The 27,076-nt window shown below is 39.2% G+C and overlaps 1 protein-coding gene across 2 annotated transcripts in view; it reads right to left on the bottom strand.

Annotated features, from left to right (window-relative positions):
- Positions 1 to 27,076, bottom strand: part of SLIT3 (slit guidance ligand 3) — a 472,881-nt gene that overhangs the window by 95,739 nt on the left and 350,066 nt on the right. For both annotated transcript variants that reach the window (XM_042826239.1, XM_042826238.1), the window contains exons 14-19: positions 25,206 to 25,349; positions 22,849 to 23,012; positions 10,274 to 10,424; positions 9,308 to 9,382; positions 5,034 to 5,177; positions 1,721 to 1,864 (exon numbers count right to left, since the gene is read on the bottom strand). In XM_042826239.1, coding sequence (XP_042682173.1) covers positions 1,721 to 1,864; positions 5,034 to 5,177; positions 9,308 to 9,382; positions 10,274 to 10,424; positions 22,849 to 23,012; positions 25,206 to 25,349 — 822 coding nt within the window. The remainder of the gene's footprint in view (positions 1 to 1,720; positions 1,865 to 5,033; positions 5,178 to 9,307; positions 9,383 to 10,273; positions 10,425 to 22,848; positions 23,013 to 25,205; positions 25,350 to 27,076) is intronic.

Raw genomic sequence — 27,076 nt, 5'->3', positions numbered from 1 at the left:
ACAATTAATAAGAACTGCTATTCTCTTCCTCAGTAATTTACAAAATTGATGTTTCTCCACTACTGAAAACCATTAGCACGTTATTTTCAGAGCTGTCCATGTTTTGATAGTATCAGTGAGGCTGCTACACTGAGCAATAATAAAAGGAGCAATGTTTTTTTAAGAGCTGTAAATACACCAAGATAAAAAAAGGAAAGAAACGTTAAATTTTGTAGGTTCTGGCTCCCACTGGCAGATACAGAGTCGAGTCATTGCAAATCCTAATTAACTTGCAAGTGTGGGCTAAATGGGGAAAGCAGTCATAGTATACATCTTCAACAGTGTTGTCATCTCACATAACTACCTACAATAGAGTGCTTCTAGGAATTTGCATTTCGGATTTATTTGTGAAAGATCATTATGCCCTGTTATGTCCCAGTGTCACAAGAAGTCAAAAGCAAACCTCCTCCTGCCTGTACTGTTTGTGGATCACCTAAAAATGTACAGAATGTAAAAATGAACAAAACTTTTCCTCAAGACACCAGAAGAAACTTGCCATGACCAACACGATACTCAGCCAGGGCCAAAGCAATGCAGTCTTATTATGAGCAGCTTTAGCTTCTCTTGCTATAAATTCTAACATTCGTCATCTGCAGCTGAAAAAAGGAAACTGGGCATCTTCTAACAAAATATGACAAAGACACATCTGTGCAAACAAGGCAGGGACTTTGCAGACTGATTCAGAGTTACAACTATGAAGGAAATACAGAAGCAGTTGTGCAATAAGCAGGCAGGCACTGCTTGCAGCACTGAGAGAACAAGCTTTCAGTAACTACCACTAGATTTGACCCGTGACTTGAAAACAGTCAATAAAAATAATCTGGTTGTCTTTATTTCTTTGTCCTCCAGCTTCAAGGGGGCTTTTGGGGCTACAGAAAATAAATGAAAACAAAATCTAGGTTCAAAACCTGAAATGCAATAGCTCCAATAGTTTGTTTTTATTGGACAATTAGGGTCTATTTTCAGGGCAGTGTGAAGTGAATTAATCAGACAACTTCCACTTACAGCAACATCAGGGTCCACATTCACAGCTGGAAACAAAGAGCAGACTTTCTTTCCATATTTATCAATCTGCACTTTATTAAAATGGACACATTGTAAGAAGTACAGAAGAATATTTTAACAGCAATGGAACTGCTTCAAAGAAGTACTGAGAAATATAAGACAATTATCAGAAAAGCTTAGATTAGAAATTTCAAATTCACATTCAGCAGGACTGGAGTATTTTGTCTTATTAGGCTCTTCTGAAAATCTACGCATTAGCTACTTGTTTTCTTCTGATATTTATCTTATTCGACTGAAATCCAAGAAGGCTGCCGTTACAAAATTACTCCACTGAAACTAATGAAGCTCTGGGGAGCTCAAGTGTAAGACAAGCTACGCAGCCCTGAATCTGAAGAAGCTGCTTTACATGAAGCCCTCTGGTGCACTGCACTAACATGGCAAAACATGCAGTCATTCTGCCTGAAATTGGCAACATCAAATTGGCAACAGTTCTAATGGTTTTATGAATGATACCCTGATGGTTTCAAACCTGTGATTTCAGGATAGGGTCTTCTTTCTTTAAATGAGGTTTTCCAAATAGGAATAAGACTTTGGATTTTGAAACTCAAATGCTGTCTCCTTGTAAAGAAAGCATGGAACAAAAACACCACAGCGTTCACATTTTAAGATAACTTACATTGTAGACAAAGAGACTAACGTGCTGAAGGCTCCAGGTGTGATGGTGCTGATGTGATTGTCGTACAGAGAAAGAAGCCTCACCGAGCTCAGTCCAGCAAAGGTGTCATTGTTTATGCAGCTGATAGAATTGCTCCTCAGCATCCTGAAAAGATTTAAGAAAGAACTTAAGAAATATTGGGAGTGGGTACAGTTTCAAGCTAGAATGTTCAGTTTCTAGGGCATCAACAGATGGTTTGGCAATCACTAGGCTCCATTTTTATTGACTGCTGAAGGACTAAACAGCTAGAGGAGGGCTAAACTCATGTAAACGTTGTCTCCTGAATTTAAAATGCATTTCCTCTACATAACATTAGGAACTAATGGAAAATCGACATGTGAAATTAGTTTGGAATTAACGTTATCACTAGTGGTAAACTTGAATTAAATACTCTCAAGTCTCTTGATTTACTAAGTGTCTGAGAGCAAGATGTATTTCAGAGATGCATTGAGAAAGGCTGTCAGAAATGTGTGACAGTAACACTAACTGCATTGCTTCTATCGTGGATGTAATCCACAATGCAAAAGCATGGAAGGAAAGAGAGTCCTTAGCAGAAATGAAGGGATAGCTTAAGAAACATTTCCAGATGTAAAGCAAGCTCTGAAATCTTGTTAGTATCACTGACAGGACAGATAACAGTAACCATTCCATAACTGTTTTATTTTTGCTCTGTGTTTGTACCAGATGAGTCCATGCTGTGTATCAGAAGATATCTTTCTCTGAGTTGTTATGGTAACAATGAACTCCACGATAATTTCTAATTAATTTGAAAGACTGTAGTGTCTTGTTTCTCTCCACAGCAAAAAAAGGCTTATGAGTATTTGTTACAATTCATGCCACGCAATAGCTGGATCTGTAAACATCACCATTGTAATATCTCTACTTAGGTGAAAAATTATTTAGTAATTAAAGCACACAATCAGAAATATACAGAATACATGCAGCTCATGCTGCTCTTCCAGTGGATTGATGCTCTGAATTGAGGACTGTTCATTCTATGGTATCACATTCTTGCAGTGAACAACGAAAACTCAGACTCAGTCAGAAGTCTGGCCAGCAATCTCCTGCAAGTTGGGCATTTAGGTGTTAGATCTGTAGACTTTTCAGAAACACCGAAGAGAGATTAAATATAGCAGAGAAGAAATCACAGTGTAATCACAAACAGTGTGTAAGACCTGCATATTGCACTGCTTTAGCATTACTCTTCTCTGCATATAATAATCATCACAGCCACCACAGTCTCAGCAGTTTCTGTGCTGCAACAGGAATGAAGCCTTCAGAAAAATCCCAGACACAGAACTCACACCTTGTACATGGAGTACTAAGCTGCTTGAAAGCCAGGTCACAGGCTCCAAAAGGTGAGTGTAAACACAAAAAATAAGACCTTCAGTGGCTTTAGTCACTTCAGGAAATTAATATATTGAAGCAGTAGGAAACATTTTTTCAATTCTGTACGTGAAGTATCAGACAGTAGTTCTGAAAGGTGGTTGGATTACAATATACATTTCATGGTGATCTGTTACATTTTAGGAAAAAGTCTTCGAAGAACTGGACTACAACTCTGTCCAGCGTGGCCTCTTCATAAAAGGTCTTAACTTTAGTGTTCAGAACAAGTTAATCAATGGATAGACATATATGTCCCTGAAGCTTAAACCTTTGCTTTCATACCATGGTATACCATGCACTGTGTGCCCTTCCTGAATGAAAACTTATACTTACAGATCCTCATTTCATGCTGTGTGTATTTAGACTGCTTTATCAGCTAGGGAGAAATGTAGGTCAGGTCAGCAGGACCTGAATATTAAGTATCTTTTTATTTAAAAAATGCTGAATACTCTTTTGGAGTATGGCTACCGACTGCTTTACATTACGAAAATTAATTTAGTATCTATGAACAATATTTTAAATTCCCTTAGTAAAATGCTTACATTAAAGAACAGATGGCTGTAACCACAGGAAAATAATGTTAAGGAATAACAGAAGAAAAGATCCCTATTTGTCATTACAGGCCAAAGTCCTCCAAGTGAAGCCTGGATATTTTTTTCATACTTGTACTGAAGGAATCATGCAATGATATTGTGCAACACAAGATGCATGTGCTGCTAATGATGAATACATTGCAGATTTTAAATTTCATTTTGATTCCTAGAGTCTTCATAATGACAGCAGCCACCTCATCAAGTGATTTCTTTCCACAGTAGGGAGACTGTGCAGAAGTGGGTATTTTTCACATGCAGATCATACTCATCGTCTGGCATGAATCTCTGTGGTCACCAGAGGCCTGACTGCTTCTCAGGATAGAGAAAAGGAGTTGATAGGATGCCATCTTGAAATCCTGCCTTTGAGCCTTCTTCCAATATATTTTTTAACTTGAAAGTAAATGAACGCTACTTACTATGAGTTTATGTATAAGCAATACTTATAAGAAGTAAATTGCAAAGTTGTTCTAAGAGCAAAAGTAACACCAAACTGATTTCTTATGCATTTGTGCTCTGTGCCTCATATGCACTGTCCCCAACCGCAACCATGTCAATAGTACAGCTGCAGGAATGTTTTATAGCACTTGGGGCTATCTGGACATCTCAAAGCCAAGTGTGTGCTCAGGGCCAGCTATTCCTGGTGCAAAGTGAGTGGGGCAGCTACCTTCTGCCAGCAGGACCTGCAATAATTTGATTAGGACCACCTTAAACTGCTTAGCTACACCAGCTTTTGGTGGTGGCAATAATTCAAGACTTTTTTCTTTGGCTCCTGCTGATTTCCTGTAGCTTATAGGATATTAAAAATCCCTTAGGTTCCTCCTCTCCTCTGAGGTTTGGTTTACACAGACCAACAATTCCAATTTGGATGGAGGGGGTTGTGGGTAGATGAACTAATAGCTAACAAACACATTCACAGAGTCACAGAATTGTAGGGGTTGGAAGGGACCTCCAGAGATCACCGAGTCCAACACCCCTGCCAAAGCAGGTAATTCCCACACACCTTGTTTCTATAGGAAATAGTATCAGTATTAAGTGATTAAAAGCACCTAAATTTGGCAGGTTCTCCATCAAGTTGCTCCTGAAACTTTTGAAAATCCGTTTTCTTCTACAGAAAGTACATCAATCTCTCACCTACTCAGGACTTTACTAAGCTATTTACTGCAGGTTCATCACACTGAAACAAGACACTGCGTTCGAGCTTGTTTTCTAGTAACAGATTTTAGCAAGCATAGCTGAATTTGAGTGTTCCCACTCAAGATACAGCGGAAAAGAGAAAGACAGGTGTTTGCACTCACAATGTCTTCAGCCCCGTAAGGCCCCTAAACATTCGTCCATGCACTGATTCCAGTTGATTCTCTGTTAGAATCAGCTCCTGAACTCCTGAAGCTCCATCAAACGTGCCTTCTCGAATCTCCTTGATCTTATTATTGCTCAGATTTCTGGAAAGAGACAACCAGTCACAAAAAGAAAAGGATTAGTGTTTCATTCAAAACATGTATGATCACACTGAAAAGGAGAAGGACAGTTATATGCTTTTCAGTGGTTATCTAGTAAAGCATGCAGTCAGCAAGGAGAGGATAGAGCAGCTCAGAAGTGTATTTAATGTACTTACAAATAGCCCTCTTCACTCCACTTGTAAAAAATACAGATCAGATTATCAAGAGTATTTAAATCCATGGAATTACCAGCTCTAATACCTCATCTCATTGACAGTAAGTGTCTCAGACCTGCTATAAACAGGGTTTTTTAACACAGATTAACATCCTTGAATTTACAGATTCCGCTTGGGACTGGGTGCTCAGCAGAAACAGTATTACTACCACGGAAATAGGGATCATCATATTGAAACATGTTTATTTAGCAAACCACAGTCTTTATTTTAAACTGACCACTGGTATAAATGTAAAAAACTGTGTGACTGAATGCATCTGATACAAATTTTAACATGCGCACTCATGAGCTCTTAGGCATTTAAATTTAATACCATCTTTTAGAATGAAATGAGTATCATTTAACTCTCCGTTCACACCTACTGCAATACACAACATTGTTTTCTAAATATTTACTCTGCCTCTGCAGCCTCAAGATGTTTGTTGTAGATCAACAGTGAAGAACTTCAGTCTAGAAAGTCAAATGAAGTCCTGATGGAATGAAAAGTGAATCTTCTGAATATTTCATGTTTGTGAAAAACCCAGTGAATAGAGAGCTTCTGAATGATAAAATACCCTTAGAGATGCATAAAAATAAATGGCTTTTAATTATTTAAAACACTTATGTAAAGGCCATAGCACATGAAAACCTTGGGCCTCAGTCCTTCAAGCACGCCCTTATGGAGTCCTGTACAGACTGTAGTGAGTAATCCTATTTGTTTAGGCTTTTGACAGGTAGCACTATTTTTGTTTCACTGTCTACAATAAAAAAGAGAAAGTAAAAAATACACTCTTGTTCCCAAGAAGATGCCAAATTCCAACACTATTGCTAATACTGAACAGTATCTTATTCCAGAAATGATCCCACTACACACAGCATGAGTAATAGTTTCAAAATCCAATTCCAGGTGATATAAAACAAATGACAAAGTATCAGCTTAGCACCTGGGCTACAATGCTCAGAAGAACAGGCAATCTTGTTGGGATAAAAGTCGACAGAAGACATGGCAACAGGACAGCCTGGCCTCAGACACGAATAATGTGGGTCTTGCTCTTTTCAGAAGTCATCACTTAATTTAAAAATGTTGAGTCTTGGAGATATGTTTCAAGTGGGAAACTTGAGTATGCTGGTTTATGTCTGCTGAAATACTGTTAGACACTGGGCCCAGCATGTGGTCCATCACCTCTGTGCATTCTGTGCATTCTGTGACCAGAAAGGAGCATGCCAGCAATCAGCAAAAAATGATATAGAAGTGTATAGAATACTTAAATGCTGGTTTTGCTTTCCAGAGGTTTTGTACTTCGTGCTAACACTTACACAAAGACTTAATGTGAGTTAAAAACAAGTCAGGGATGGATATTCTGACATATGCATTTAATTTAGGGGCTCAGCTATTTCTATAATGGAAACGTTTATAGCTCAGCATCTCTTTTGAATACTGACATAAATAATTGCTCCCAATGATCCCTTTCATAGTTCAGTTCACACCATGATGCTCATTTGTACAAAAATAAATGTATAACTAAATAAATGTTTGTGGTGGGAAAGGAGCATGAGTTTTTAAAAGACTTTTGACTTTCAACTCACAGACTGCAGACTGACCTACATTTGTAGTTAAATGTTTTACCAGTTATTTTTTTACAATCTAAAAGATATTTAGTCATGTTTCCTAAAAATGGGTGCAATTTTAATGGATGATCATAAACTCAAGGCAAAACATGCAAATACTGGCACCTTTACACCAGGCAAACCATCTCAATTTTCTTTGCTGGCAAGGGACCTCTGTAGAAAAGCAACTTCATTCATTAAAGTAAATAATGCCTCCTCATTTCAACAACATAAAATCATCCAAAAATACGCTAGCAGTTGCAGAAAAGCCCAATTACATGTACTCTTCCCATGCAAGAGATTTGGAAATCCAAGATTAAATAGTATAACAAAGTTGCAAGAGAAAAGATTTACAGTGGGTAAAGAAGATAGAGCCCTATAATAACACTTGAAGTACTGTCAATTACAAATTTCTTTATTTGTTTTCCCAAATTAAAGTTTCACTTATCAGAACGTAACAGAAAGTTGGTAGATGACAGCAATTACTCTTCTGAGTCAATATATCATCCCCACGGCCTTACCCACTAGAATAACAGACATGAGAAATTACATACTTTGCAGTCTAGAATTACCAGAAAAAATAATCAACTGCTGATACAAATCTTGAAAAATAAAAGCAGTGGAACTTTTGCCTGCTCTGCAACTCAAGAGAGCTTCAGTCTGTCCTTCCCAGCACTAAAATAATGTTTCCTAGATGATGATTGCAGCACTTGACAAGGAACATTTTTTTTTAAGAGAAAAATTCTGACAGGCTTTACAGCAAACCCCCATTATAGAAAAACCCCATAGTCTCACAGTGCTACACTTCTCTCAGGACCTGTTCTTGAAATACTGAAAGACAGTGGAAAAGGAGTCCTGAGTATTTCCCAAGGTACCTATGGCCTCTGGCAGGATCCAAAGAACACAGTCTGATAGAGATAAGGCAAAGGGGGAAAAGAAGGGAGATTTAGATTAGATGTTAAGGGGAAATTCCTCACTCAGAGACCCTGGAACATGCTGTGCAGAGGAACTGTGGATGCCCCATCTGTGGAGGTGCTCAAGACCTGGGAGAGAATTGATCTGATCTGGTGGGAGGTGGCCCTGCCCATGGCGGGGGGTTGGAACTGGAAACGCTTTAAGGTCCCTTCCAACACCTTCCAGCCATTCTACATTCTACAACTCTGTAGTCAACCTGGTCACTCTAGAGGGCTATTATTTCCCTAGGGACTCCCTGATTTACCATAGTGATAGATTTTAATCCGATTTCCAGACATTTATTTTAGGGAAGAGGTCAAAAGAAAATTTCAGAAAGCCAAGGTTTCCTTTATGTGTTGCTATGAATAGGAAATGAACAGATTTAGGAAGCTCTCAAGGTGAGATTGTTCACACAGTTCACTTTTCAGTCAGATTTCACTCAGCTTATGGCTAAAGTTTATAATAATATTATTTCTGTTGATCTTCTTACTTCAACACAGAACAAGCTGGGTGCTACTCAGACTTCACAGAACCATTCATCCTGCCATACCTTCCAGGTTAATTTTAACATTTCACTGTGGCGTTCATCACCAAATTACCACAAACACAACCACCAGAGTGCAGCCCAACTGCAAAAGCTCTGCTTGGTTCTTTTATTTTTCTGTTTTAACATACTAACGACTTGTTCTGAGAGGAGTTTTCCCGAGAATATAACAGGCTGTTGGTGTGCATAGGGTTTTAAAGTATAGTTTAGGAGGAGAACCCCAAAGCTATTGCATTCTTGAGGAGAAATGAAGCTTGCAGTGAATATTTTACAGCTTGTAACAAGTCTGGCTGGCTTTTACAGTACGAGTCCTTCTCTGGAACAGGATGGCACTGGAAGACTTAAATACTACAGACAGACAGAGAAATATACTCAGTGACATTCATACACTCATGCAGAAGAGCAGATTGATGGTATCACTGAAAAAGGAGGCATGTGATAAGCCCACACAACATTCCACAATTTCATTTCCAATAAATAAAATCTATTTCTATATAATAAGTGACAGGAGACTGCAACCTCAATTGCCACGGCAAAATTTATGCTTAGGGAACAAACAGCAGGTCACAGCTGATTCTGACTTTTGTCTCCTCAAGAAACTTCAGTTTCTGCTTATTAAACCAACTACTAAACTACTCTCCGTAGTTTAACTGGGCCTGTCCATCTAAGAGTTAACTCATTCTGTTTCCTTAAATTTACATTAAAAACAACAAATTCTGCTACGACAGTAGTAAACCAAAAAACTTCAATCCTTCCTCCTTCCTTGAAGTTCAAGACAACGCAAATTCTAACAAGCAAATAACTTGAACTTACATTTTTCTGAGGTTGGGCAGTTTCTTGAAGAGTCCAATAGCTTCCAGAACAGAAATATCATTGTCATTCAAACGCCTGAAGGGAAAAAAACAAAAAGACATTTAATGCTTCACAGATCTCTTTAGATATATCTCTGTGACATACAGGACTGTCACAAAGAGAGAATTATGACCTTTGCAAATAAGATACTATCTGCCATGTGTCTCAGACTCCCGGAGCGTAAAAAGATATAAAAGCTCAGGATGCCTTTAAGAGTGTGATGCCAAAGGACAGTGTAAGAATGCCTTCTTTCAGTGCACACAGTAAGATATTATTAACCTTCACCATCACAAGGCTTTGTTTGCATGTCTAAATCTCCCTCATTCATCCTATAAAAGAGATGTGCAGTTGAAGATCTAGTCCACTTCAGTAGAAGCAATTTGATACCAATTTATTTCCCATAAAATTCCATTGATCTTCAAAAATAATGCAAAAGCTGCCATCCTGGCAGGCTTGGGATGCGAATCCTTTCTCTGATGGAGTTCAGTTTTTCTACACAGAGACTTCTCTGTGTTTCTGGACATCTCTTTCCTATATTCTTCTATCTTAGCTTCGGAACAACAGTTCACATACTGTTTCGTAAGGTCAAAAAAAGACAATTACGTTTGAAAAAGACAATTACATTTGACACAAAGGCGTCAAAGGAAGAAGAACCATGAAAATGGCTCGTGTGAGCCACGTGACAAAGCAGTATGTCAAGAAGACATGGAGAAGGAGCTGATGCACAGGGCCATGGCTCCTTCCTCATGCCTGTATTTAGCATGAGAGCTAAGGAAGTAAGAAAGATGTGGTGCTCCTCCAGAACAAAATTAACCTACCCAGTTTCACATGGCAAGGTGCCATGATTTGCTAAGCCCTTATACAGCCTTTAGAATTTAGGAAAACCAACATGCCTGACTGAGCACATCTTGGAGAGGCAGCACTTACAGATCAGTGGTATATTCAGGAAGGTGGCTGGGTAACCGGGTGAGCTTTTGGTTGGAGCAGTCCACAACTGTTCCCTCACAGCGACACTTCTCAGGACAGACAAGATCCATGAAACACTTCCCAGTGAATTTACTTCTGTAATCCTCTGACCCTGCAATAAAGGGAAAATACATTCCAGCAAACAGCTCCTGATAACTGCAGCAATCAGAGACTTATGGAACTGGTTTTCAACACTGCCTCTTGTCAGCTACAAGCTTCTGCACTCAATTTTAATACTTGCAAAAAGTTTTTTCAACAATTTTTCAAATGACTCTCCCAGAGTAACCTCTGTTTTTTCATTCTTCCCTTGACAAATTAATTCCTTGTCTACCTAACCAGCATACCTGTTAAGGCATTTTTTTACATCTGTAGATAGCCGAGAGGTCTGCTTCAAGGAAGCTCCAGCAAAGTTATTTTTTCAGATTTTGCACTTATTCCAGCAGATAGGCAGAGGAATCACATGAAGGCAGGAGTTATTTTGATGCATTCAAATGACAAAAATTTTCTAATGAAGTCATTAAAAAAACCCCAAATTTTCAAACCTCAGCTCTTGAAGCTATCTTAGAGACCAACCCTGTGTAAGAGTACCTTGTCAACAATTTCCGACAATTAGACACCTTTATTAACTGCATTAAACAAACAGTAGAAGAAAGTAATAGCACTTTAAATCATTTTCATTTTAATTAAGAAACGGGTAGACCATACTTAGTGAGAAGCATTCCCTCATGTGCCGTTATACCATGATTGCCAGACCTCTCTGACTAGGTTTTTTGACCCATTCTAATGAAATGCTTTTCCAATTAGGCTCAGTGAACTAATCTGTCCTTTTCTGATTTGGTTTTTCTCTTTTAATAACAGCAGGTTTGAAACTTGATCTCTGTGTTTCATGGAACCAGCAGCATTAATAAATGTGTGTGCAATCAAAGCGTTGCCAAGACAGACCCCGCCATGCAATACCTGCCCACTCACTTCATATTTCACAACGGAAACTCCAGAATTGTCTCAGGAATTCTGTGTAATATCCAGCAATCATAACTACCAAGAAATAGTTTTAACTTTTGCAGAGTCCTAAAAGCCAATTTCAACGCTTTCTCAGGAATGATTTGAGCATGTTCAGATTTTGCAAAGAACCATAAAACAGCAGTGGAAACTTCAACTGAAATTTTGTTTTAGAGACATGACAACATTCTTTACCTGCTGCCCTCTTCCAGACTGATCATTACACCAGTACTCATTTCATCAATGGACACTATTTATTTTTTTCAGAAGGAAAAAGGAATCACCTACAATTTCTACCATTTTAACTTCTGTTACACATTACCTGCATCGGGTGATGCACTGAAAGCAAGCAGTTCCACAAGCAATCTAACATTTTGATTCCATTGACACACTTGGGTTTGGTTTTGTAAAAGCTAGATTATGACAAACATTAAACATGCAGCTTTGTACACTACCACCTTCGTGGTGGTAATCACCTGCAGGTTATCATGGTTCTTGTAAATTATACATCTGTAGTGAGACTTGACTACTGTTTTATAGCCTGATGGCACAGCACTTAAAATATGAGGAGCACTGGGCATTTTGAAGTATTTCTAACATACTTAACATTTCTTCTTACAGACATAATTTAAAATGCTTTTTCGGGGGGGTAGGAAGGGGAAAGGGAAAAAAAAAAGAAGCACATCGGATTTCCCATCCTAAAAATTGCAGGCTTGCAATTTTCTGGATAAAATGTCAAGTGACAAATGTACAATTTCTTGATTCCATAAACAGCTGTATTTTCTTAGGCTTATAAAGCAGTACTTATGGTTGCTTATGATTCCTCAAAACAATGCCAACTATGAACAGCTACAAGGATCAGTTTATTAAAACTGCTACAGTTATAGTACACATTGAAAAAAAAAAAACAGAATTTTTCAGTGATCAGAAAGTGTCTTGGAATTCCCCAAATTAACCCCTGAAGAAGCAATTCTAACTTGCATTATATAAGCATTCTTCGAATGAATAATCACAACCATCATGACGTTACACAGGGTAAGATTTTATTAAGTATACATTTTTGTCTTACAGATACAGGATTAATATTCCTAAGGAAAACAGAGAAGGAGGAGAAAGTAAGTGGGACGTTTTGTGAAGGAGAAAAGAGTGTATATAACATCAGAGGGTGATGGCTTTCTTTTTTTTTTTCTTTCATAGAAGCTTTTTGGCAGAGTCAATAAAGGATATTTACCACATTTTGGCTCACCATACTGACACTCCTGATGATGTATAACTTTCCAGCCTGCAGCAGCCATGGGAAGCTGTTGTCATGCAGTCATCAGTGCACTGCCTCCACACAGCAGGCGAAAGCCCTCTCAACTCAGTAGGAGAGGAAGGGACCTTCATACCTTCCTTCCTTCCTTGTTGCATTTTATTTAACCTTATAAAAATATTTTATAAAATAAAGGTTTGAATGCGAATTACCCAGGTAGGCACAGTCAGAAGTTCTCAATGGCACAAATACGCTCAGCAAGTACTTAGTCATCCATTAGGCCGTGAGAAAGCAGGAATCATCTGCCAACAGCTAAACAAAATTTACTGTTTGACCTGAGCCTTGAGGTCACTTTGACAGGTGGCTGCTCTATTAAGATATTCCCATCTGGGATACTAATACGAAATGGAGCCATCTGCTTGCAGAACTAGTTAGGTACATACACCCATTGCTATCTTTATTGCTGCATTGCTACAGGGCTCTGAGTGGATATGACAGGAATCAGGAAGCACGATCAACAACCCATGCATGCAGAGCTTTTCCTAAAATCACCCGTGGAAAGCCATGGAAAAGAGACGCAGGATGTGCACAGAGCACACACTTGACTTTTACTATTCCAGAGCCGCCATTTGGTCATTTTATTACATGTGAAAGCACACGTGCAGTGTAGATGAGTACACTGTGAAGCCTGGCTGAATGTAAAACATGACCAGGAGTTTTCAGTAATTTCCAAAAGGAAGAAGTAATTTTAATATCAGTATTATGAGGAGCCAAGGCAAGAGCAAGGCATGTATTTTATTGAGGGTAATGCTATTTATCTGAATTGCTAGTTACACTGATAACATTTTCATTTCACAATCTACGTGACATTGCTACCAGGTATCAGTGCATTGTAATTCATGCAGCATCAGTGAGCAACACCAAATGCCATTTTACAGAACAGCAGTACCATGATAAAGAAACACTACATTTCCAAGCACTCACATATTTCAGGGGCCTCTCTACTACTCACACAGAGAAATTAAGCAGCACAGATAAAGAGCTTTTTCTGCTCTTGTAAGCAATTGCTTAGAAAACCTGATTTCAGTTTTTAAAAATGAGCAATTCCAAAAAGACTCAAAAGGAGTGCTGAATGATGCGCTCTGGAAAAAATCAAGCTATTTTTATTCAAGGCATGATGACTGACCTGATATTTTCCTTCTATAAAACATAGATCCAACTGTCTGAAATTTGGCAAAAATAAGATCACGGACATCACGGATCTAACACTTGGCGAAAACCCCAGGAATCCTGACATCTACTTCTTTACTTAACCACTTGATCATAACTTTCATACATTTTCAGAGGAAAAAAAACACAGGATGTACATTGTTTTATATCATTTCCCATCCAAAGCATTAATTCTTATCTGTAATTATACAGAAAATCTAAAAATCACATATGTCCTCGTTCTGATGCTCCACAACAGGTATGCAGCAGCTCTGTGAGATTACACAGCATTTCCATACAAGAAAACTTCTGCACAAGGCCCTCAAAGTACTTTATGAAATATGTGTAATAATCTCTGGGAGGAAAGTTAGGAAGAAGTACATTAAAGGTCTTACCTATGCTGGCTGATCCAAAAGGGCTCATTAGAGTATGTTGATTCAGCTCTGTGCTATGTGATCATTGGATAACTGCTTCCACACAGGCCACATGACCCGTGTCATTTCATGATAAGATATAATGCTTTGCAGAGTCTTCTGTAGGTTAAAGTTCTTCTGCAGCATACTTCTTCATAATGAAATGCCAGCACAGTAAGACTGCTCAAATCAGGTCCAAGGTTACATTAAGCACCAGACATCTCATTACACAACACGGCATCCAAAAAGTCCCTCAAGCAGAAGGACTCACAGGACAGCTCAGATAGAGATGCAGTTTACATTATTCATAAGGTAAGTAGACAAAAAAGAGTTTTCATCTCTGTAAGTATGACTGGAGCCACCCTTGAATCTTATTCACCAACAGGATGCCTCACTTTCTCCTTCTAAGAGCAACTAAACAGATTAATTACTTGGAAACGGTTATTCAGCATGCAAGCCCTTTGGAAAGTCAGACCCAACGTCACCAGGGTTCCCCCAGCAGTCCCCAGGTGCCTGGAGTCTGGTTAAGCAACACACATCACCTTTTTGACTTTTCCTGTGAGAAAAGGGGAATCTCTCACCTTTTGATGGTTCTGAAAACAGCAGAAGTATCCCAGCATGCCATGCGGCAGGGAGTATGCAGCCTTCCATGGTGCTTGACAGAACCATGTTCAATTTGTATTGTTCTACCACATGGTTAGATCAAGCACAAAGGAAAACCCCATGGACAGCCAGAGTCAGAGTTAGGCAGCGCCAAAGAGAGAAGAGCGTTGAGAGGAAGCAGCATGGAGAAGCACAAGCTGAAGGTTCACTGAGAGCTGCTCTCCACTCCGCCCATGCAAAAAGGTGCTGGATACAAGAGGTCATCCTTTATGCTACAACTGCAGAACACCCTGGAGCACAATTGAGGTTAGTGTACAAGAACAGAGCCCGGGCAAATTCAGAGACAGAACTAATATGACAGAAACTGCTACCAAAGCACTGCTAATAGCTCTCTCCAGGAACGATGTGCATCTCCCACCACATGTGAAGGACTGAGCTGTGCTGCTCTTTATTAGCTACTTACACGCTCATGGTGCATCTCCCAGTGCAAATTCCATTTCAGTTCTTCCCACTTATATAAATCCAACCTTAGAAATACCACAGTTTGTATCTAAACGAGGAGACTGAGCTGATCGTGAACCTCTGGCAGCCAACCCTCTCTAAGCTCCCTGTGAGCCACTCTCAGCTCCCAGTGGCCTTTCATGCTAGTGGCACTTACACTGATGACCTGTAATCACAACTGCTTTGCCTTGCTTTTTTTGTCTGTACTTTTTAACATGGCAGACAAGGTAGCACACGTAAGCCACTGAAGAAATATTAAGGCAAACAGGAGTATTTTGTTCTGCTTCTTGGCATAAAAGTTGTGTTTTCTACATCCCTGATTATTTCAAACAGCTTTGTTGTAACTCATTCCTGCAGCTTTAACACATAAAGTAGGGCATTCCATTTTGGCTTGACTGCTCCCTCTGAAATAAAACTCCCATTGACTTAATGTCTGCAGAGCTATGCCAGTGATGAGTGCTTTTGAAAGTCACATCTCAAATGTTCTTGCAGGCTTCATGAATGAGAGGAAGTGCCTGTCCTCTGCAACTGCTCAGAACATTTTGATGGTCTTCAATGAAGGTCAACACTTGTGCCTTAAAAACGTAAAACGTCACTTTCCTGAGTAAGGGCTTTGTGCTGCCCAAAGCACAAAGTCAGCATCAAGCAGATTATTCACTGCCTACAGAGAGAACAACGGGAGTACTTGGGCAGAGATGACAGATAATAGAGCAAGGGGCTCTGCTTCAGTTTGTACGTTTTGCTGTGAACCACCAGCATTACTGCAGAGAACAACAACACACAAACACTTGCAAACTCCAGAAACTATGTACAGTGTTAACTCAGCCACTTTATGTGTGGGTTTGTTTCCTTAACAGCATTGAAAGTCAAACTAGCAGCTTTTGGGGGAAACCTAAAGATAAACCTTCCCACAAGCTGCCAAATTTAGACACAGCCCTAAATGATGCAAAAGTGGGATTATTAATCTTCTTTTGTTACCCATGCAGAAGGGCACAATGGACATTATTATTAACTTGCTTCTATGATTTGTTCAAAGCATCCATAACACTGGAAGCCAGACCCCATATATTTAGCAATTAGTCATATGACTGGCATTTCTGCTAGTAATTCTGTATGTCTCTAGCCAAGAAAGGCTCAGAGTTTCATATCCTTATTCCTACACCTGTTTAATAATGCAGCAATTCTGGCATTCTTCAAGTAAATTCATCAGCAAGCTCATCAGCAATAGCAATGAGCTAGAGGTACCAGCACACCAAGAGTGGTCTGCCAAAATCCTAATTTACGTCCCCAAAAGACATGAGAAGTGAAATTCTCCACAAGTATATTTTGGCCTCTCAGCACGTTGAAGACTACTGCAAAAAATATGCAGGAACAGAGCTTTTCTTCTTTTTCATTCTTTCTTTTTTTTGGCAAATGGAGTAGCAATCAGGGAAGCATGCTACTTTGTCTTAGGTACAGTAAATAATATTTCAAAAAGAAATTCCCAATGTCTAACTGTCCCACAATGTTATACTTCTTCAGGACACTGCTGTAGTCTCCAAACAGGCAAATTTATTGTCCATTTGAAAGCTCAAACATTCTAGCAATGGTTGCAGCAGACTGGGTCTCTTCATGCCAATGTCTCCCCAATTATTTTCTTTATCATATTCAAGTGACTTCATGTTCAAATATTCATATTCAAGTTACATGCACAAAAAAGTGCTAAATTTAGCATCTCTGATGAGTGTCTCTCAACTTAATCTCAATACACACCAACAGCAATGTGATTTTGGCCCCATCTCCTGCTAACCAAACCCACCAGAAGGCACCACTTGTAAGGGGAAGAAGGGCACAAGCTGTAACCACTCAGCTTCTGTCATAGCTAGGGAAGGCATCAGCAGAAGACAATTCAGATCTCAAATGAGGAATCCCTATTGCTCTGCATTCCACACATGGAGAATTTAGAACAGTTGCATTATTGCATGCCCAAGAGATGAGGATGCATCTGTGCCTTGCCATTCCTTCTCCTAGCTCTGTACATAGCAGGCACATTGGGTTCCCAATGACTTTTGCTTCATAAAAATGTCATGCAAAACAAAGCTCAAATATACTCAGTCACAGAGAACAGTGAAGACTTCATGCTCATAAGTATGAATTAAAAACAAGATTTAATCTGCAGGTGATTTGTCGCTGTTAAAAAGCATTCCAATTAGACGCAATTATCCTTATGCACAACATATCCTCAGCTTTGCCATATTCAGACTCTGAAGATGATTTTGCAGAGTCTTTTTGCCTTTTTAGAAAACAAATTAACTGCAGGACTCTCTTCCCTGCTCCCTCCCCCCCCCCTACAAAAAAAAAGCAACCAGAAAACCAAATCACACAGCATACTTCAACTGAATTAAAAAAAAAAAAAAGTAAAAAAGTAAAATCTGAGTGCTGTTAATTTTCCAGTTGTCCAGATCAGAAGAGATTCATATTCCTCCCACTTGTGCTCAAGCCAAAGCCCAAGTGAGGAAAAGTGTCGGAGCTTGGCCTCAGTAGTCCTGTGCATCTTGTGCAGGATTGCCAGTGCCCACCACTTCAGCTCCAGCACGGACAAACCCCCCGAGCCATCAGAGTTCAGTGCCCACTCAGGCAGGAGCTGCTGGAGAGCAGCGCGCTGGGGACAGGCCAAATTGTGATTCCCTGAGCATGCGTCACTGCAGCACTGCAGCAAAGCAGATGAGCAGGTGCATATCAGTGCTTTTCATCAAACAGAAAATGCTAAGGACAGCGATACGCCTACATAGTCAGTAAATGACTATTTGCTTACTAAAAACGGAAGGAATTTGCAAAGCTGTCATTAGAATGATTTGTAAATTATGGGACAAGGGAGTGTTTCAATCAGATAAATTATTTATGTAAGAGCTGGATGAAATTCACTTGCTTTTCTTGACTTCTTAACACTAGTTGAGGAGCAACAATACACTGCACCATTTTGTTCTGAGAGCTCCAAGAGCTTAAACGTTGACATATCGTAACAGCAGAGAACTGAGGAACCTAGAGGGAACAAGGGGCAGGAAACATGACTCTGGGCAGAAAGCCCTGATGTGCAGCCTGTTTTCTCCTGGCTGGGAAAACTCTGTCCACTGCAGTTCTACTTTTCTAAGGCTGAAACAATGCAGAAAAAAAGAGGATGACATTTCAGGTGATGGCAAGTGTAGGAATTCTGCTCCAGTGTAGACAGGTAAACCAGGAGGTATCAATATGTATAAATACAGAGACTGGAAAAGACACATAAGGAACTAGAGGGAAAGCTGCAATTCCTAGCAAGAGAGTTTACCAAATACCTTTGAAAATCATGAGTGAACAAACAGCAATACATGCTCTGCTGTACTGCTGTCCAGTAACAATGGATACCACAAGAGATACAACACCAGCCCTAAATGTGAAAGCTCTAGATTTGTAAGGACAGCAGAGGCTGACTTTGATTGGGCTCAGGTTAAAAAGAGGCAGCATCCAAAAAGGAGAGAACTGTGCTGGCAGATGGTTTGTTGGCCTCCTCCTATTACTCCAGGTGCTTTTGACTTGCACAGCACTGTCTAGAACTATCTAGAACATTTAAATATGAGCTATGCCCTAATTCAAGAGGGAGCAAGAAGACAGTTGAATTCCTAGTTCTTCTAATAGGAACCTTGTTTCTAAGATTTCTACTGCTAAAAAAACTTTGGTGATGTGATGCTCATAGGCATGTGTATGATTTGATCTTTATAAAAAATGGTCTATGCTTGGACAGCAGGTAAAACTTCCATCACTTTTTAAATACACAATACACTGAAAAATACAAATATATTGAAGGGAACAGAAGATACACAACTGAATAGTTGAGCAGCCCTCTGCAAAATCTATTTCATCCAGTGTCACACAGCAATCAAGAATCCTGCCAGCTCTTGAAGTGACAATAAGTTACCACAGAGACGACACAATCTGCTCATAGATTCATTTCCCTTCCACCTGAAGCCCAGCGCTGCTTTAGGAAACAAAACTGCTGTGCAGAAAACTTAGCCCAATTCTACTGGTCAGAAGATGTTGTTCTTTTCTCCTGTTCTTACTAAAAATGGAAGCCTTCAGTGACCCAAAACACAAAAATCCCATTGGATCTTTAAGTCACAGTGGGCAGATATAGTCAAAACAAAAATGATAGTAAGAATTTTACCGCTGCCATTGAAAAACTACAGTATCTCCATCTTCAAAACGGAAGACAGAGTTTATTACCATTCATTTCTCCAGCTCCTCTTGCAAAAAACAAACAAACAAACAAACAAAACCAACCCCATTTTTTAGTCTCAAATACTATAACTGTGGGGAGACAGTTAAACAAGAGGGAGGTTTATTACTATTTTGGTGCATCACATTTGATTGAAGGCAGAAAAACACAAGAAATAGTATCCATTGCAATTTGAGGCTTAAACATTTCAGATAGTATATCCAACAGCTTTGCCAGTCTCACAGCCTTGGGCAAAAACATGCCCCTTTTCCTGCTGTTACTTCATTTCATGCTATAATGCTTCCAATTCTCATTTTAAAAGGAATTATGTACATTACCTACCTGTTGCACAGAATCTGCTTCCTATGGCTACTCATAACCTTTGCAGATGTTGCTTCATCGTTATCGGTAAAAGCATGAGTCATGTTCAGAAAGGAAACAGCATCTGGGAGAACTGCCTTGATAAATTAAAGAAGAAAGCATGTTCTTCCTGCTAAAGACTATCTAAAGGATGGTGGGAAGTTGGAATAAAACATGAAAGAAACAATATGCAGAACTAAGTTTGCTAGATTTTTCTTTTCTTCCTTGCTGTGCTGCATAGTTTTGTCCTCACAGTTACACATAATTAATTAAATACCATTCTGTTTAGCCCATCCACACTGCTGAATGCGTACTCTTGACCTTATTTTCTTGGTATGTCTTTACCTTTTCACACTGATGTAACTCATGGGCATGATGGTCACATTGGCAATTTCTGTGCATCCTCATCAACCTCTCCTAGGCCAAAGACTAGTCCAGGTTAACACCCCTCACACTGCTTCCTTAACTAACTCACATATTCAATGGTTTTTCCCCTGCAAGACTAACTTCTGGCTACTAACATTAATTAATCATATTAAATTGCATGAAAATATTGGACCCTGAAACAAGAAAGCTCTAAGCAAAGAGATGAACATTTACGAAAAGATTTAATATAAAAACTCTTTTCCTAAACACTGAGCAAAAGATGTAAAACCAATGGGGAAATCCCACATCCATCGAGGTCACTGACAAGTTACTAAGCATTGCCATCTCAGTGGGATTGTGGGGGATCATTCCTGGGTAACAGAAAGCACTGCTCAACAGGCTGTCTGAATGATGAAGATTCATACCTCGTGGACTTTTCTGCACAGAGACGTGCTGTGTTAAATCCTGGGTCACATATTCCTCAAAATGAAAACATGGAAAATTCCTGCTGCATGCAACATCTGAAACAGCCGTGATTCAAAGGGACAACATGAGCAGAAGAGGTGCCAAGGATGTCTGTTCTCTGGATTGATTTACAAACTAAGATCCTTCTTAATCATGAGATGTTTCCCCACCCCATGTGAGCAGTGAGTCAGGTTCAGTGTATCTCAACACCATCTGGAAACTCTACAAGCAAGGATAGCTCCTCTATTGAGCTTTTCAATAGAATTAGCTTTCATCCAGTTGAAATCTTTGTTCTGAAGCTGTACAATCCCTGCCCTCCTCCTTCATAAGTCAGGTTTATGCCTCTTCCATGTGGTTTTGATATACTTGCAGAACTGGAGAGCAAGGGAAAAAACAGACTAATGCCTTAAGGAAAGGACTCCCAAGATAAGAACTCTCACAAAATATTATTCTCAACATCACCAGGTATAGTGTTCTGCATTGTTGCTCTTCTCAGCTATGACCTTTCATAAATGATATCAGATGGAGTTTGCCTTATCCAATAGACTGCACCATTGTTAGAGGCATGCATGCACATACATAACGTAAATTTCTCTATTAATAAAGGCAGAAGAAGGTAACCATGGCAAATTGGGTACAGATTTATACCGATTTGTTTCTGCAGATTACTTTTTTTTCTGAATTGTATTTATGCATTTTTATTTCAAGTTTGTTTAAAGATAAACATTACTGACTAATTAACTTGTTACTATAATAGACACCCAAAAACCTCAATGGAAGTATGTCATAATTTCAATTCTAGTTATAAATTTCGTGGCTTGAGTCACAAATGATTGAAGACTTTAACAAGCATGCCCAAGACAATCTGACTGCAGATGAAGTTCTCTTTATTTTATTTTCCCCATAAAAAGAAGGCTTAGCTCAGCATATTGCTTGCAGAGATACCCAAAGCACAATAGCTTGTTTTGGGCTGCTGCCATTTGGTTTCATGCTGCATCCCCATCTAGAGTCATCAATCTTTTAGCACCAGGAACACGATTAATCATGGCTGTTGGTTTGGTTTTGTTTTTTTCATAGGGAAAAGACAAAAATCACAGTAATTCTTGTAGAAAACACCACAAGTTACTCCATCAATAATAGTCACTTTTCTTCTCAGTACACACTAATAGATTCCCTCAATGAAACCTGCTTGTCTTTACAGTATACAAGAAATGCAATAACATAATATATATATAAACCAACCAGTAGAAAAAAAATACACGAAAAAGCAGTCTGCTCAGTTGTGCTGTATAAGGCAATAAATGTCCTTTCACTGATAGCTGGACCATAAATAAAAACCAGACAGGGTTGAGTAAAAGGTGTTTATGTTACTTTGGAGGTTATTTTCAAGTGGAAACAGTTTTTCATCTGGCTCACAAGAAAAAAAAATATCTCTGCACAAACTGATAAAAGCCACGATATAAAACTTAATAGAGACAGAAATCTTACAAACTTTGATGAGCTTTATGTGAATTCATGCAAGATACTTGTGGATATCAAAAATTTATGACAGTTTACGAATCAACACCATCTCCTAAATCCTGCTCACCCACATCCCAGGCCACAGGAGCCTGCTGCCAGTTGAATAAAACCCTCACCCATGCTGCTCTCAGCCTTTCAGAGAGAGCTTAAGCTGAGCTGTGATTAGGGTCATTAAGAGTTCCACCTGAATACAAAATGAAATTCTACACTGGTTCTACCCCTCTAAAATATGTCAATTGACATTTTTACCCCTTTGAAATATGACATTCCTATAAAACTTTGTTTTCCTCAGATTTATAACTTAGAGATTTCCTCAATTTTATAACTTAGAAATTCTTCTAAAATTAAATAAATTAAATATCACAACTTTTCTCTTTTCTCTTTTGTTTTAAGGCAGCTATAGGCTCCCTTTTTTTTCTTTCTTTTTTTCTTTTTCTCTTATAAATCCATAAGGTAATTGGCTTTCTGAAGAACTAACTGAATTTTCCAAATTTAATTTTAAAAGATGCTCCATAATATCCATTATAGCAAATGCTGCCCTGCAGATTCGATTAGCGGGCTCTCTGGACCTGCTTATTTCTGAATTGAAAGTGCAGTACAGCCTGGATAAATGAATTACCTGAGCAGCGGAACTTCTTGCTCTTGATCTGGCTGATTCGTTTGTTGGCAAGGCGACGCGGATTGCTGCATCGAGCGCCGCTGGTTTCTATCGGATTATCCTGCAGGTAATCAGCCAGCCACTTCAAATGGCAGTCGCACACAAATGGATTCTGAGCTAAATGTCTGAGAGAAGGATGGGATGTTTAATCAGAAGTGACCTGTGACACTGTACTCCATCACCGTTTTTCGCAAATGCAAACCTGAAGAGTAATTGAATAAGCTCCCAAAAACCTGGGCCTGGAGGAAACCACAGAGCTTCACATGAATGGCAGAACTCTGCGAGCTATCACGTTTTGTAGCTTATTAAGTCTGTTGCAAGTTTGTTCATGGAGGAAACAAAAATTAATATAGTAAAGCCTGCTTTAAAGGACACGGACTGACTGTGCACAACGTGTGGTGTTTTCACCTGAAAGCCTGATGTGATCAACTGAGAGGGAAATGCACCCATCTAAATGCACCTGAGCTGAGAGATCAGTGTGCACTCTGCTTTAAAATAAATTTCATTGGCAAGCTCAGTTTTCTAAGGATCAAAAGGTGAGTAAATAAGAGTGAAATTGATACTTGCATATGATCACTGTGCCTAATAGAATTCTCCTTACATGTACAACCATTCTGCCTGGTTTTGCCTGGATTATTTATAAAAAGTAAGACTTGGCTCTGTCCCTCACCAAAATTTGCACATTTCCCACAGGAATACACAGTATATCACACTTTAACTGGACAGTTATACTTTGTTAATAGAAGTCCTCAAAATTTCCTTGGAGAAAAAAGCATTTATCTGTTGCTGTTATTACTTTTTTTTGCTTTACAAAGTTGAACAGTACACTGGGAATCTGTCAGGTTTTACTCAGAGCTTGATTCTGATGTCAGTTAAATGAACTTGCACCCATCCTCTAATTTCCAGGGGAGCAGGACAAGGCTTTCTGATAACTGCGAAAGCTAAAAGAGAAATGTTTAAATGTGGGTTTGGACAGAGGTATAAAGTTCTTGTGAGGACATAACTCTGGTCTGTTGTTGCTAGTGTATTTTTATCATCTATACAAACACGTAGGTCACACCAAAATTAATGCCTCCTATTTATTTCCATAGAAACAGCAACGGCTATAAAGAGCATAATAACACTATTTGACAGAGCAAATTCTCAGTTACAAAGCACTATTTTTCAACAGAGTCACTACCATTAGCTCTGCATTTTGACCAGTGATGAACAAGAGCATGCATGCTGAACTTGTCAAAATCTGCATCAGTGGAGGTGATCCACTGTTACTGCCGCCACTGCTGAAATGCACCACTCACTCCTCCCTGAGCTACATCCACTATTTGGTCTCCATAAACATGCAGCAAGAATCAATGAACATAAGTGGATGCCATTTTTTTCTGCATTCAATTCTACACCTTTGCTTTAGACACACTTCCATGTCAGACACCATTTTCTCTGACATCTGTCACATGGCAACAGAATGTAAGAAATATTGGCAGGAAGGTTCAGCCCTACCACCACCTGACACCAACATTCTGATGTTTCTGGCCAATGTAATAAAATAGGAGGCATTACTTTCGGAGCAGCCCTCCTACTTTTCTGTCTGCATATACAGACACAGAACGAGATTTATACCTATACAGGAATTAACATATCTAAACAGCCATACACAATACTGTTTGTGAGGGGGTTGTTTCTTGTTTTTCATTTACATCAGGCTGGCAATTCAGTTCTGATGAAGTATAAAACCCTCCATAAAGTTATCCAGCCATTTCTATTTATTTGCTTCCAATTTTGCTTCCAAATGCTCTTCTCCTAATGACTCCAATTCAAAGAGTCTCAGAAAATGTTTAGGGCATTTTCTTAATGTATTAAATAATACCATCATTATTTCCCCTGAAATGGGATGTCAGCTGAAATATAGTTTCAGGATTTATGAGTAGAAGAACTCAGTCCCAGTGAAGAGAGACACCAACTCAGTAGCTCACTAAAAACTGGTAGGTAAGGATTTTAACAGAATCTGCTGTTCATATATTGTGCAGAGTCAAATTTGTGTATTATCTTCCAACAAACAGCATGAATGAATGAATTCAGTATCTTTACGCACGTAGACATTTAGATTACTAAGGGCAGGCTGTGTCGATGGGTATCTGTGCTGAATTCACGCAACAGTTCTCTTTTGCCTGTTCCTTTTGTTTCTGCCAGAAAAGGAGGGGCTACTACCTCAATGTCTCTTCCAAATTATCTTAGTGTCAGATGCAGAGCCTTTGTAAAGACAGGTGACATCTTTGGGGAAAAGGGGAGAGCTGTCATTTCCAATACGCTTGCATACTCACAGAGTTTGAATCGATCGGAGAGGTGCAAAAAGCCCCTTGCTGATGGTCTGCAATTTGTTGTCATAAAGAGATAGCAGTTTGAGATTATGCAGACCTTGGAACGTGTTTACCCTCAGGCAGTTGATCTTATTGGCATTGAGAAGCCTGGAAAGAGAGGAAAGATTTATAATTCACTAATCTTAGAATAATCAAATAAAGATAGAGTGAACTTTGGGGTTAAATCTAAAAGATATTAACATGGTCACCAAAACCACATTTAAACATCATCATTTGCCTGAAACTTTGCAAAGGTGAAAAAAAACACTGGCAACATTAGTACTCAAAATTCCAAACAAATATTTAAAGAAGCCTCCAGCTTAATATATGCAGAAATGGCAAACACTTCCCCCCTTACTTCTCCACGCACACACACACACAAAGCCCTCAATGAGAAGAGCCCTTTTTTCAATTTTCTTGTAGCCAGCAGCTGTCTTAAGTCAAACTGAAATTTCTGAAGGTTGACAACTTGTGATAAGCAGTGCAGGGTTAATCTGATCATGGAAGAACAGAAAATGTGATTCTTCTCAGAGACAAAAGGAGAGAAACATAGGATCTGGACTAAAGCTAACAGAAAGGCAACTCATTTCATGCATAAGGACAGTCAAGAAGTGCGACAGATTAGCCAGAGAAGTGCAGCCTCCATCAGTGGAAGTTTTCAATACGAGCAGCCTGCTCTGACTCAGTGAGCCGACCTGGCTTAGAGCAAAGGTTCTAAGTTTGATTGGCCTGAGGTTCCTTCCCAATTCCACTGTCCCACAGTTCTCTGAAAAGACTGCATTCCAGTTATGTCAGATTTCTGTGCAGCTTTGGAAAAGCAGCACAAAGATGTTTTGAGATCCTTTTATTTATTCATGAGATTGCACATTTACACAGCAACCTGTTTGTAGAATTAATCAGTTCGGGCAGAAAATCTTGGACAATGCTTGTACAAATTCTCTTACGTTACCCAGCCAGAGTCCTGGCTACCATACAGTATATACAACCCCAGCAACAAGCTGGATCTCCTTCTGAGACAAACAATCACCACTGTCATCTATCTATGTGATATTTCACACTTAAATGGAAAATAGACATGAAAGGACCTGTTCTTACAGAAGCCCAAATCCACATTTTTCAACAACTGTCAGAAAAAAATGGTGCACTACAAGCAGTGGATAGCATAAATCCAGCTGTGTTCATCACTGTTCTTGCTACTTTGTAGATGAGTCTGAAGGGTTTAATACTGTGACCGTAATAACAAATGAGAAGACAAGTGTATTTATAAGTAGAAAGGAAAATATGTTTTCCATTCCTCAGCAAGCAAATTTGTTGTCTTAAACACACAAGGAGCACAAGGAGCTTCAGTTCTCACAAAACCATACACAGCACTCACACAACAGGGCAACCCACTGGGCAAGTAAAGTATGCTTTCTTCTGCTCCAAAGTATAACTTCAGGAAGTGTTTCCTCTCCACAGCAGCATACCTTTCCATTGCTGAAACTTTTGGAACACTCAGTACACCTCAGTGCTCCCACCAAAGTTTTGGCAGAGCCATATTACTCTACTGACAGTCTACAGTAATAGTAATATGCAGAAGATGGACACATTTGCCCAGACTACTTTTCTCAAGGAGAACAGCAGTGTAGTGCTTTGGAATGAGATGTCAGAGCAGAACTCACCTCTAGCCAACAGAGCAGTCAATAATAATTCACCTGAATTTTCTTCTCAATAAGTCTTTGAGAAAGAATTTTGATGTAAGATAAGAGAAGGTCCCAAAAAAGGCAACAACAGATAAAAGATGTTGTATTTTGCATGGACGAATAGCTAAAATAATTTGAAGTCTTTATAACCAG

This window comes from Centrocercus urophasianus, unplaced genomic scaffold, assembly GCF_019232065.1.
Source record: "Centrocercus urophasianus isolate 14NV4802_14NV808 unplaced genomic scaffold, USGS_Curo_1.0 seq_26, whole genome shotgun sequence".
NCBI classification, from domain to species: Eukaryota; Metazoa; Chordata; class Aves; order Galliformes; family Phasianidae; genus Centrocercus; species Centrocercus urophasianus.
The sequence above is the reverse complement of the archived record's forward strand: the minus strand, read 5'-3'. Positions and strand labels throughout refer to the sequence as shown.